The sequence below is a fragment of the Electrona antarctica genome, assembly GCF_951216825.1.
Source record: "Electrona antarctica genome assembly, chromosome: 10".
NCBI lineage: Eukaryota > Metazoa > Chordata > Actinopteri > Myctophiformes > Myctophidae > Electrona > Electrona antarctica.
Window position 1 is genome coordinate 7,830,570 of NC_136791.1, and position 13,878 is coordinate 7,844,447.

The following is a 13,878-nucleotide window of genomic DNA, read 5'->3' on the forward strand; positions in this document are numbered from 1 at the left end:
TTCCAGGTGACTAAATGTGACTAAAACTAAATTAAAACTATTCAAGAGACTATAACTAAAACTACAATCAAAATTTGCTGTCAAAATCAACACTGGATGGGCGAAGTGTGTAAACTCAGATCTTTATCCCTAGTAAAAAATAATAATCTTATATGAATCCTCTTTCCTCAAACCTAATGCCATTGTTGTATTGTATTTCTTTGTGTTTCTGTGTCTGTCTGTCTTTCTTCCAGGCTTTCACTTGTGGTAGCTTATTGATACATTTTGATTTTTACATCACAGGCAACTGGGATATCCTACTTTAACTCTTGATAATTTGGATAATTATTACAAAACATACATTCTGCATGAGTAGCCTATACTTTTATTTTGGTGCTTTAAGTAGGCCTATATTTTGATATCAATGCGTTTTACTCAATACATTTTTGATACCAGATTTCTACTTGTAAAACAGTATTTCTACTTTTATTGATACTTTTACTTAGCCTACTTCTTCCACCACGTAGGAACTAAATTAACTAAGTAGGCTACATTTACTCAAGTACTGTAGTTATGTATTTTTATTATACATATTTCCCATTCTCAATACTTACTTCACTACATCTCACAGGCAAATATATTGTACTTTTACTCCACTACAATTCTTTGAAAACTACTTGTGTCTTCAATGTTTCATGTTTGTGTTTACACACACCCTCAAAGCTGGACAGTGGCAGCGGTGGCCGAACGGATAGCGGCGCGGTCTTGATACCGGAAGGTTCCTAGTTCGAATCAGCCGTCCGACACGTTAAATTACCACCGTTGAAGTGCCCTTGAACAAGGCATTGAACCACTACGATGAAATGTGTTCTATGAGCAGGGCCTGGCTGGAAACAAGTTCTTGAGCTTAGCCCAGATACCCTGGGTAAATATAGATTTCATTTCATTTCACATAGGAAGGGCTAGCGCACCATCTTCTGGATTATGCTTTATTTAGTAAAATAATAAAGCAAATTCACCGGATTAAAAAGTGGTATTCTAAATCATTCCAAATTTTACGGGAGATCAGATATGGCATTTAAAAAATAGATTGGGGGGATCAGGGGACCTCATGTACATGGACATACAGTTGAGTATATGCAGTATGCATGCTTATTAGCAAAGAGATTCCGCCGCGCGTACTTCTGGTTCTGGTTTTCGCGCGTGACGGAGCAGTTGTTGATCTCGCTCAGTGGCCAATCACAGCGTGCGTTTGCCAACGTGGTTTCTGCAAAGACCCACGTGACTTTAGTGTTGTCGCTCGCCATTGGACGGCGAGTACCACCCCGCCCACCTGACGAGTCCAGCCATTTGTGCAGCAGGGCTTTCCCGCGAACTGGACAGCAGAGGAGGCGGGGGGGTAGCAAAGCTGCTAGTTGATGCTAAGCCAAGGGAATTTACCTACTGCTTTATTTAATACAACATATATTAAATAATAATAATAACTTAAAAACGAAATAGCGTTCCGGTTCGGCAGGCGGAGCAACAATGGCTAAGCAAAAGCAAAGCTCGCTGTTCAACTTCTTCACCAAGTCTCCTCCACCGGTGACTTCCAAGAACAAGCCCAGGGTGGGGAGTCCTTCCCCGGCCGAGGCAGACGTGCCATCCTCCGTGAAAAAGTCCAACTCCTCGCCGAAGGAGCAAGCTCAGCTCACCGCACCACCAACACCGCAGCAGCACAACAATGGCACCAATAAAGACACACCCAGGCCCAAGAAGACTCATTCCAAGTCTGTGAAAAAGGGCTTCACCAAACTCTTTGGCGACAAGGCGCCTGCAGCTAAGGAAAGGTAAAGGCACCATGGCGTCGCTTGCCGAAAATAACATCTATTCTACACTACAGACTAGAGTACATCGCTTTCCGAAAAGAACAGTGTTCTATACGCGTGGGTAGGGATGGAATGGAATATGATATGACCCTTGTTTACCATTTCTGTATTTGGGAATATTGATAAGTGCAACCACGTGTCGCAGGCTGCACAAATATAAATAACAGACAGTATTGCAATACACTGAGTCTTGTCATCCCATTTTTTGATGAATTGAACAAGGTGGACCCTCTTGTAAACAAGTGTAATGCTTAATTGGGTCGTCCACTCACAACAACAGTCTTTGTATTGAGTTTGTGCTTGAAATGTACTGTAATTCTGCAAACTGTTAATACATATTTCAATCAATCAAACCTGTTAGTATGAGTCTTCACAGAAATAAATCTGAATGCAATGGTGTCAGTGTGCTTGTGTTGGGCAGCTGATACAGTTTTCTCCTATCCATAACACAGCAGCTAAGGGCAAACTATGTGTGTTATATTAACTGTTAATCAATGTGAAGATAAAGAATGGAAATCTGACCTGTCAACATTTCATAACACAAAGCTGGTTTCTCTGATTAGTAATGGTCACAGTATAGTATAGCCCGTCTCCGGACCCCCCGGGTTGAGCTCCTTTGGACCCCTAACCCGTAGGGTCCGGTATCATCGACTTCAAGCGACATGGGATGCAATCTGACTTACCCTTCTCCGACGGATCTCTGCGCTGTGGATATGACGCTGACATATTCCAAAAGAAGCATATAATAGCTATAGGAGACAACGAACCCTCTGACCCCCCCCCCCCCGCGAACGGCGGAGAAGCCGTTAAGTATTTTTAATGTTTGTTAGACCGTTTTGGCAGCTCTCTTCCTTCCTTCCTTGACTTCCTTATTGACATCCTATTGTACCGCCTCCATCACCGTGGCTGGCTACCTGCGACAGAGGCAGGAACGCGCAGATAGCCAGTTCCGGCGCTCTGTCGCAGGTAGCCAGCCACGGTGACGGTCTAACAAACATTAAAAATACTTAACGGCTTCTCCGCCGTTCGCGGGCGGGGTCAGAGGGTTCGTTGTCTCCTATAGCTATTATATGCTTCTTTTGGAATATGTCAGCGTCATATCCACAGCGCAGAGATCCGTCGGAGAAGGGTAAGTCAGATTGCATCCCATGTCGCTTGAAGTCGATGATAAGGAACCCTACGTAAAGTCATCAAAATGTCAGAAACTTTAACGTAGGGTTCCGAAAGGAGCTAAGTATAGTATTGATCATGATCAGACAGTCCACCTAATTGCTGTTCGTCGCCTGGCTTTATCCCCACAGCGCTCCATGCCCTTTCAACGCTGGCGCCCTGACGTGGGCAAAGATGGAGGGTCACCCGTGGTGGCCCTGCATGGTGGTTCCCCAGCCTCTGAGTGGACAGCAGATGAGAGGCCGTGGACGTGAGCAGCGCGTGCATGTCCATTTCTTTGATGAGCCTCCTACCAGGGGGTGGGTCAGTACCAAATATGTTCGAGAATACCAAGGTGAGCTCCCGTCTGTTCACTCAATGTAGTTTATATTTAGGCCTGACGTCGAAATAAAACAAACGTGAATATATATTCAAAGATTTGTGCCGCGTTTTTACGATTTTTCAAAAATAGCAGACCTACAAGCTCGTAGCGCGCCACTCGGTGGCGTGCTATGAGCTTGTAGATCTGCTGTTTTTCAATAGCTAAAGTATAACATAATGCTTAGTTAAAACACCAAAAGGGGTTCCCGTCCAGAATGGGCTAATCACACCGACACAGAGGATATTCAAAATGAGGGTTTTTACTTTTAACTTCAATTGATGTGCAGATCTGACAAAAGATTAAATTAATAATAGCTGCATTATATTTGAGCCAACTTAAAACTCTCTCTCTTTTTCTCTCACACTCCGTGTTGCTCTCCCTCAAATCTGGATTTCTGCCTGGCATTTTGGCGGGTGGTTCTAAAAAGCAAAAATGTTTTACCAAGACTACATGAAAGATGGAACATCCTACGATTCCTACATTGATGCTGATGCAGTCTGTTTGTGGGAGCGACAATAACCCTTGAATAAGACTAATACTAATATTGTTTCAAACACCTACCTCTGCAGGCTCTGACAGCAGTGACGCTAAAACCGGAGGGGTGTTCTTCAGTGGCAAACCTGTAATTCGTCGTGCAATGGAGCTCGCTGATGCAGTCATGTTTGACAGCCCCGACAAGAGGTTGAAGACGCCCCTCTGCATGGATCCGTCTGATGACGAAGACGAGTATGCGGAAGATATGGAGGTAACATTGCAATTATATTGTAACAATATTATGTCGATCATGGTACAGACAAAAGAAAGTGCATGTTTTAAGTTACTTTCTGTGAAATACATCTCTAATCTTCCCAATTATTTAAATTGATTTTGGCAGCAAATTTAGATTTTACTTTAGTCAGAGTTTTTGGAATAAAACATTTAGTTTTAATCACATTTTAATCACCTGAAATGTTTTAGTCGACTAAATATCATAAGATTTTAGTCGACTAAATCTACAGTTGATTTAGTAGACTAAAATGTATTTTGACGGGCCTTGATGCCGTCGTAATGACTGATTTTGCTGAAAATAGCCGATCTACAAGCTCACAGCGCGTCATGCTGCGACGCGTTGTGAGCTTGTACATCTTCTATTTTCAGGATGCAAACAAGTGTAAAATGACTTGTGTATTTTACTTATACTGGATCTCTTGTCCACTAGCCGACCTTCCTAACATTTTAGTCTAGTTTTTATTTGTTGACGATTGTCAAATATATGTAGTCTTAGTTTTCATTTAGTTTCCATTTAGTTTTTGTCAGTGAAAGGTAGTCGGCAAACATTTTTTATTAGTATTAGTCGACGAAATCAACACTATAGAAACTGTTCAACTTACTTTCTTTCTATTGTTGCTTTTTCAGGTTGACAAATCGACCGTGACTGATGAAGACCTCACAGACGAGGAAGAAGCGGAGGAGGCCAGTTCCAAGCCCAGCCGCCGTTCAACACGCGCTGGCGTCGAAAATGGAAGCAAACCCAAGCGCCGCCGCATCATCGTGGCGTCGGACAGCGAAGGAGAGTCGGGCGACGAATTCAAGCCGGAAAAAGCTGCGGCCAGCAGCGAGGACGACGAGGAGGAAGAGGTGGCGAGCAGTGACGAGGAGGGAGGCGAGAGCGAGGACGTGTCTGAAGTGGACAGCCCGGTGAAGCCTCAAAAACGCAAACGCCCCACAGAGAAGCCTTCCAGACCACAGACCAAGGCCGCCGCTCCGGCTGCCAACACCCCTCGGAGAGCGGCGCCCGCCGTCACGGCCGACACAAAGTCGAGGCTGTCGGCCTTCTCTGCTCCCGACAGCTCTGAGAGCCAGGCGAGCGGCGCCGTGGCGGGCGGGAGTGACACGGTGGTCTGGGACCACGAGAAGCTGGAGTGGCTGCAAGACGGCAGGAGGAAGGACAGGCGGCGGCGGCGACAGACGGAGGACGAGTACGACCCCAACACCCTGTACGTGCCCGATGACTTCCTGAACAGATGCACGCCTGGCATGAAGCGCTGGTGGGAGCTCAAGTCGGAGATGTTCGACGCCGTGATCTTCTACAAGGTGGGGAAGTTCTACGAGCTGTACCACATGGACGCGGTCATTGGCGTCAACGAGCTCAGCCTGACCTTCATGAAGGGGGCCTGGGCCCACTCGGGCTTCCCGGAGATCGGCTTTGGACGCTTCTCGGACGGCCTGGTCCAGAAGGGCTACAAGGTGGCCCGCGTGGAGCAAACGGAGACCCCCGACATGATGGAGGCCCGCTGCAAGACCATGTTTAAGCCCACCAAGTTTGACCGCGTCATAAAGAGGGAGGTGTGCCGGGTCATCACGCTGGGCACGCAGACCTTCAGCGTGTTGGACGGGGCCCCCACCGAGACTCAGAGCAAGTACCTGTTGAGTGTGAGGGAGAAGGCGGAGGACGAGTCCTCTGGGCGCTGCCGTTCCTACGGCGTGAGCTTCGTCGACACCTCGGTGGGTCAGTTCCACGTGGGCCAGTTCCAGGACGACCGCCACTGCTCCCGCCTGCGCACGCTCGTGGCCCACTTCTCCCCCGCGCAGGTGCTCTTCGAAAAGGGGAACCCGTCGGCGGAGACGCGGAAAATACTGAAAGCTTCTCTGTCCTCCACCATGCAGGAAGGGCTTAATGCGACCTCGCAGTTTTGGGACGCTCAGAAGACCCTCAAAGTTCTGGCAGAGGAAGACTACTTCAAAGAAAGCGTCGGCAAGGATAAAGAGTCGGGAAGCAATCACCTTCCCGCTGTCCTGAAAAACATGACCTCTGAGACTGATTCTTTGTGCCTCTCCCCCAAGGAGGGCTGCGAGCTGGGCCTGTCGGCGCTGGGCGCGTGCATTTTCTACCTGAAGAAGTGCCTGGTGGACCACGAGCTACTGTCCATGGCCAACTTTGAGGAATATATCCCTGTTGACGTTGAGATGGAGAAGGCAGCTGACCCCTCCAGCTTCTTTGCCCAGACGCGTCAGCGCATGGTCCTGGATGGCGTGACCCTGGCCAACCTGGAGATCCTTCAGAACGGGTCCGGAGGAACAGAAGGTACACTATTGGAGCGTCTGGACACCTGCTCCACCCCGTTTGGCAAAAGGCTCCTCAAGCAGTGGCTCTGTGCGCCCCTCTGCAACCCCACGTCCATCTGCGACAGACTGGACGCACTGGAGGACCTGATGGGGGTTCAAGCCCAGGCCACGGACGTTTCAGAGCTCCTTAAGAAGCTTCCGGACCTGGAGCGTCTTCTGAGCAAGATCCACAGCATAGGCATGCCTCTGAAGGGCGCAGACCACCCCGACAGCAGAGCAGTTCTCTATGAGGAGGTCACTTACAGTAAGCGCAAGATAGCGGACTTTCTCTCGGCACTGGAGGGCTTCAAAACCATGCAGGAGATAATATCCGTCTTAGCCCCGGTCTCTGGGAAATTGCGATCCACCTTGCTCCGTCAGGTGGTCAGTCTGAAAGCCAGCAGCAAGGACGGCCTCTTCCCAGACCTCTCTGCAGAGCTCAAGCGTTGGGATACGGCTTTCGACCACCAGAAAGCCCGCACCACCGGTGTCATAACCCCCAAGGCTGGCTTCGACCCAGAGTACGACCAGGCTCTGAGTGGGGTCAAGGGCTACGAAAGAGAGCTGTTGGACTACCTGGACAGGCAGAAGAAGAGGCTGGGATGCAAGAGCATGACGTACTGGGGCACCGGGCGGAACCGCTTCCAGATGGAAGTGCCTGAGAGCGTGAAGAACATTCCAGAGGAGTATGATGTGAAGTCTACCAAGAAAGGATGGAAGCGCTACGTCACCCGGGAGACGGAGCGCCTCTTCTCGGAGATGCAGGACGTCGAGGAGAAGAGAGACGCTGCCCTGAAAGACTGCATGAGAAGGCTCTTCTACAACTTCGATAAGAACTACAGAGACTGGCAGAACGGGGTTGAATGCATGGCTGTGTTGGGTAAATAAATATCACACTTTTATTTCTGCATGTTTTATGAAGAATTAATACAGAATTAATTAAAAGTTTGTCAAAAGTGAGCAACAGTGAAATATCGTATTAGTGCTGTGTAGTGTGAACATAGTAACATGTTTTCTCATTGCAATTGACAAGGCAGCAGGGTAGGCAACAGAACAAATACAATAATATGTCACGCTTTAATGAACTTCTGTCAAGGGGGTTGGGTTGGAGTGTGTCTGTCTACTTCTGAACACATATGTGCATTGCTCCTGTGAGAAGTACCGGTAAGTAACCTGTGAGCAATGTGCTTTAAATAGTCTTGAAATCATTGTTGTGACACCACATGGGATACTTGTGTTGTATTTTATTAGCATGATTGATTGCCAGTGTAATGAAAAGGGGGGAAAGCACCGGGGCTTGCTCCTGACAGAGGGAGAAGGAGATGATTACATTGTTAATTATTTATCTCCACTACAGCTGCATAATGTGTTTATAATGTGCTTCTTTCGCCCCCTCGTTCCTCAGACAGGTTACTGGTATTTGTTCTGTTTGCAACAGAATGGCACAACAGCATGCTAGACAGATGTGATAGATGTTTATTATTATTAACCACTTTTAACTTGGCAGATTCTCCTTAATTTGGGGCATTTCATTATAGGAGATTTAAAACCATATCGGTCTCAGATTTACGCTATACAGCTCACAATGCAACACTTCCTTTTATACTTTATTTTTTATTCTTTTGATTTTCTTTGTTGGAGAACAGGCAGGTCATGTTGGGCATCACAGTTCAATATATAATTGTTAGACTTCAGTTGTTAACATTTCAATGTATTTACACTCATTATGTTACCGGCCATACAGTCCTGAGAGAATGTGGTGTCCCATAATATATTAGGGTGGTTTTAGTCCTTCATAGTCTGTTAACTTATGTATAAAAAACATGGATTCTTCCATTATGAGTGAAGTATCCTTTTGTCAATGCGAGAAAAATAAATCAACTCATGTGTCTAATTTCAGATGTGCTGCTGAGCCTGGCGCGTTACAGTCAAGGGGGAGACGGAGGACCAATGACCCGGCCACAGGTCCTGCTTCCTGGGGCGGGAGACCAATCGGCACCCTTCCTGGAACTCACCGGATCGCGCCACCCTTGTGTCACAAAGACATTCTTCGGAGATGATTTCATTCCCAATGACATCTTCATCGGCTGCCCCGGCAGCGAGGAGGAGGATCAGGGGAAAGGCCTGGCGCCCTGTGTCCTCGTCACAGGCCCCAACATGGGTGGAAAGTCCACCCTCATGAGACAGGTGGGTCACTGTTGCATGGATTATACCTGTTGCTGGGCATTTTGTGTGTGTGAATCAAAGTAAACCTCTGTAAATCCTTTGGCTAGGGGACACCAACATGTCCGTACACGGACACAATTTGTGTCCATGGTAACGACTTGGTCTTGTCCATGGCGAATTTTAGATTTTCTGTTTTACACACCATTATGATGTTCTTATTTTGATCATAACACCCACTTACTGTATGAATGTGGCCGTGGCTCAGTGGTCCAGGCACCGTGGCTGGTAATCCAGTCTGGCAGTGTGCCGCGGGTTCGACTCCCGATCCCGACGGCCTTTACTGCATGTCACTCCCCCATCTCTCTCCCCATTTCCTGTCAGCCTACTGTCTGTCCCTCCATTAAAAATATAAAATAAAGGCGGAAGCCGCAAAAAAAAACATTACAAAAAAAAAAAAAAGTCTCCAGGCCAGGGTTTCTTCAGAATATGTATGACACGTATTGATTATGACACATTAGCAGTCCACTAATCCTAGTGGTTCTCAAATGTTTCATTTGAAGAGATCCCCTTAACTCTTGAGTGTTCAAAAGGAACCAAGGGTCCATTTGGTTCCATTTGAACACTCAGAGTTACAGACTCATTTTGTATGTCCGTGGCAAAAATGGAATGTTGACAAAAATGTCCACCACAACAAGCCAACATGGTGATGACCCCTAACCTGACTCCACCAGATGGGGCAGCAGAGAGTACACTGGGTTCCCCAGCAGGAGGTGGGAACCCAGTGTACTCTCTGCTGCCCCATCTGGCGGAGTCAGGTTAGATGACCCCTGCCTTTGGGCATAAATGCTTAAAATGTTTGGCTAAGAACGCACGTGGAAATGGACCTTTGCTAATCAGATTATCATATTCCTTTATAACACTGTGTGTCCTGTGCAGTGTGGCCTGGTGGTCATCCTAGCTCAGCTGGGCTGCTACGTCCCTGCAGAGACCTTTAATCTCACCCCAGTGGACAGAGTCTTCACCCGCCTGGGAGCCTCCGATCGCATTATGTCTGGTAAAAAAAAACAATCACACAATCCTTATTCAAATTGGGGAGATGCCCTGAGCATTCTGTTTGTGGGAAAGTCTTAATATTCACCATACCATGATGTGTGTCTTGTACAGGGGAGAGTACCTTCTTTGTAGAGCTAAGCGAGACTGCAAGCATCCTGCACCACGGAACCAAACACTCCCTGGTTCTCCTGGATGAGCTGGGTAAGATGTCATTGTCCGTGCTATTAATTAGGGCTGTGACTATCAATTATCTTCGATTGATAGTCGATTATTACATCGATTACTTTCATGATTAATCGAACAGTCGAGAAGCGCTTTTTAAATATCGACGAAATTAACATGATCGATTAGTCTGATTCACCACTTAAACCCTATTTTAATGATGTCACACCAACTCACGACAAGCTGACGACAGGTTGCATCGTGAGCTTGTTTTCGCAATTATTATTTTATTAGTGAATTCAAATGGATTATTTTCCAATCGATTAGTTAAATTAAATGTTGTACCCCTTACAGTTAATTTGTGTCCGTGGAGATCAGCTCTGCTCATTGAGTTAGTTTCACGTTGAGTACCACAATGATCCTAATGTTTTAGATCCTTGTGCAACGTTTATGAGACACTGTTCTTCGTAGGCAGGGGCACAGCCACGTATGACGGCACGGCCATCGCCAGCGCCGTGGTGAAGGAGCTTGCCGAGAAGATCTGCTGTCGCACCCTGTTCTCCACACATTACCACTCGCTGGTCGAGGATTATGCAAACAACGTCGCAGTGAGGCAGGGGCATATGGTGAGTAGTGTACACACAACTGCAATGCACACAGCTGACAAATCACACTCCAAAATAGCCGATCTACAAGCTCACAATACCTCACGGTGTGACGGGGTTGTAAGCTTGTATATTGGGGGTGCATACTTAGTTTAGACTAGTCATTGCTTAGACATGGGTTAAGGTTAGGTTTAGGTGTGCTGCCCCGTGGGAGGTTAGGTTTAGGGTGAGGGTTTGAGATAGGTTGTAGTTGTAGGACTAATGACTGGTCTAACCAATGACTAGTTTAAACCAAAAACTGTCTAAACTAAGTACTGCACCTTGAACATTTTGACATGACTGAAATATATAGGAGGCTAGGGTGAAAGTGCTAAACAGTTTTGTTTTGTAAAGCGTCTTTGAGTGCATACATAACACAGCACGCTATAAGTTTGACTTTATTATTATAAATAATAAACACCTGTGTGTCCATCAGGCCTGCATGGTGGAGAACGAGTGTGAGGACCCGAGTCAAGAAACCATCACCTTCCTGTACAAGTTCATCTCTGGAGCTTGTCCTAAGAGCTATGGCTTCAACGCCGCTCGGCTAGCCAACCTGCCCGAGGAGGTCATCCAGGCGGGGCACAGGAAGGCCAGAGAATTTGAGAAAAACACCATCAGCCGCAGAGTCTTCAGGTATGTGTATTTATAATCATAGTTGATCTTTTGAACCCAATCTGCGCGGGAACCCCTTTTTGTGTTTTAAGCATTGTTATACTTTGGCTATTGAAAAATAGCAGGTGCCGTGCTACGAGCTTGTAGGTCTGCTATTTTTGAAAAATCGTGAAAATGTGTCCCAAATGTTTGAATATATTATTTCAGAGCGTTCTTTTTTTAGCTCAAATCTTTGCTTCTGGGGGGGTCATGGCATTTGTCATGACGTCTATGGCCGTTTATTAGCCCAAGGAGTGTTTTTTGTTCAAAACTAATGTTTGGAATGGATTCAGAATCATGAAAACCCCCTAGTTACATTTCACATGCTACGTAAAGCATAAGGAAAGTTTTACATATTTGACAATTTTGCCTGCCATTGGATGTTAATTAATGAAAAAACTAATTGCCCAATACCGACAGCCGGTCAGCAAGTGGATTCATGAATGTATGTATATAGACAATATTTTAGGCCAATAAAAAAAGACTATATACCAAATTTCCCACTTTAAACAAAAGAAGCCTGTCGGCTGCCGGACTACATGATTTTGAAGACATTTTTAGAATCTGGTCTCCGAGTTTCTAAATCTAAAGGGTTAATCAAGCCAGTTGCCTCTATATTTTAACACAATGACTGCTGAATGAAATACATCGCAATGCCACGTTCACTGCCTGGATTTCACTAACCTTTGAAGAGCGGCCGCGCCGACATCATCGTTGCTTTTCATGAAAATCCGCTTTAAAATGGTGTAATCGCTTGTCGTAGTGTTGGAAAATAATCCAAAGTGGCGATCAAAACAACGATCAATATTTCATGTCCAAGAACCCCAAAAATTATATGTAATATGCCGCCGACCCCCCATCTGAAAATATGTTGTTCCAAGGACCCCCCAGAAGCAAAGATTTGAGTTAAAAACTGAAACTCTGAATGAATATATATTCAAAGATTTGAGGCACATTTTCACGACTTTTCAAAAATAGCAGACCTACAAGCTCGTAGCTTGTAGATCTGCTATTTTTCAATAGCTAAATTATAACAATGCTTAAAACAGGGGTTCCCGCCCAAAATGGGTTAAATTGATATGAAATATTTCTAAGGACCTGCAGACACCCTGTACTTCATTTGGTTTGAATATTTGCTCATTGTTGCATGTCTGTATTCTGTTTTCTTTCCCCACAGGAAGCTTTGTCTGTTTGCTGAAGACCCCACTTTGAGCAAGGCAGATTTTACCTCGTTGATTCAAATGATTAGCAGCCTGTGAACATTATTTTTCTTGCCCAAGTTCTCTATAGAGCACCGAAGTCTGATGTCACTTTCAGTAGAGGGCGTCAGTCCCCAGGTTCATGTATTTTTTTATTTGCATTGTAATCTCCATAGGGGGATTTTAGGTCGCTTCATATAAGAACTGTGTTTGAAAAATAAACCGACCACCCCGGCCTTTCTGTCAGGGGAGTGGCTGTGCGTCGTTAATGATTTCCATTCATATTTGATACAGCCAGTTTCTGGAGAAAATGGAATTAATGTGGCCGCAAAAGCCTTGAAACTACATATGAAGGCAATGTCGCTGCTAATATACGTCATGCCCAGCTGTCAACACATTGCGTTCCTGAGATTCCTCGTTGACGTAAGCTCAGCTGGTGGTGACTCGACTCGTACTAACCACGAAACATTAAATATCAATAAAATTAAAATAAACGTAATTGACATTCAGTTTAAGTTGTGCGACGGGCAGATGCAGCCACCCCCCCCTCCCCCCCCCTACCCGGAAATGTAGTCTCTGGGATGTTTGGCTCGTTTCTAACGCTTATTTTGTTACTCTTTGGGTATATTTGTACATTTCCACCTTCAGTCGATGCTTCATATCCATATGAGTGAAAAGGCCGGGGTGATCGGTTTATTTTTCAAACAGTTTTTATATGAGGCGATCTAAAATCCCCCTATGGAGATTACAATGCAAATAAAAAAGTACATGAACCTGTGGATTGACACCCTCTACTGACAGTAGAGGGCAGTGACGTCAGGACTTCGGTGCTCTATACTTTGTAGTTTTGTCGTTCTTTGTTCCTAACATAAAAAAAAACACTACTGTTATGATCTAATAAAGTTTATTAAAAAAACAAAAAGACCATGTCTCATCTAGGAAATTAAAACCCTTTTAATTCACACTAGCGCCTACATAATGGTTATTGAATACTTCACAATATATTAAGTCTAGATGTTATGATACATGCATACACAATTCAGGCTGTATGAGAACCCACAGTCACCAATACACATGAAGGGGGAGCAATGAAACCATATAGCGCTGTAAAGATACATTGTCTCAGCTTCAATAAGAGTAAAAAGCCTTTTAAAAAAAATCTCCAGCAATGTCGTGCCTCGTGGAAAGGTCTTGGCTTTTTATGAAGTGGAACAAGGAAGTGCTTGGATATGAAAATGAACGTGGAACTACTGAGGTAAAAATTTCACCGGCATCATAAATTACCTTTTCAACAACAATCCCATCAAAGTGGATGTGTTTAAAACTGAGGAGTAATGCATTGCTTTATCTACTTAAGCCCTATTTTATACTTTGAAACAGTGCAAATAGCCAATTTTGCAGGTTTTGACATTTTCATAAGATAATCACATGGGCACAAACCAGAGTAGGATGTAATTTAGCTTGAAGGATACTTTTATATATTAAGCAGTCATGTAGGTAGTTTCTATTTCTCAGTCTTCTATTGCGAGTAGATTATA

At 45.2% G+C, this 13,878-nt stretch overlaps 1 protein-coding gene across 1 annotated transcript; it reads left to right on the top strand.

Annotated features, from left to right (window-relative positions):
- Positions 1-1,320: 1,320 nt before the first annotated feature.
- On the top strand, positions 1,321-13,821 carry msh6 (mutS homolog 6 (E. coli)). Its single transcript, XM_079513129.1, has 10 exons — positions 1,321-1,808; positions 3,149-3,351; positions 3,948-4,123; positions 4,774-7,342; positions 8,363-8,649; positions 9,565-9,682; positions 9,793-9,882; positions 10,315-10,469; positions 10,924-11,123; positions 12,319-13,821. Exons 1-10 carry the CDS (start codon positions 1,507-1,509, stop codon positions 12,398-12,400), a joined length of 4,182 nt encoding a protein of 1,393 aa, XP_079369255.1. The 5' UTR covers positions 1,321-1,506; the 3' UTR covers positions 12,401-13,821.
- Positions 13,822-13,878: the final 57 nt, after the last annotated feature.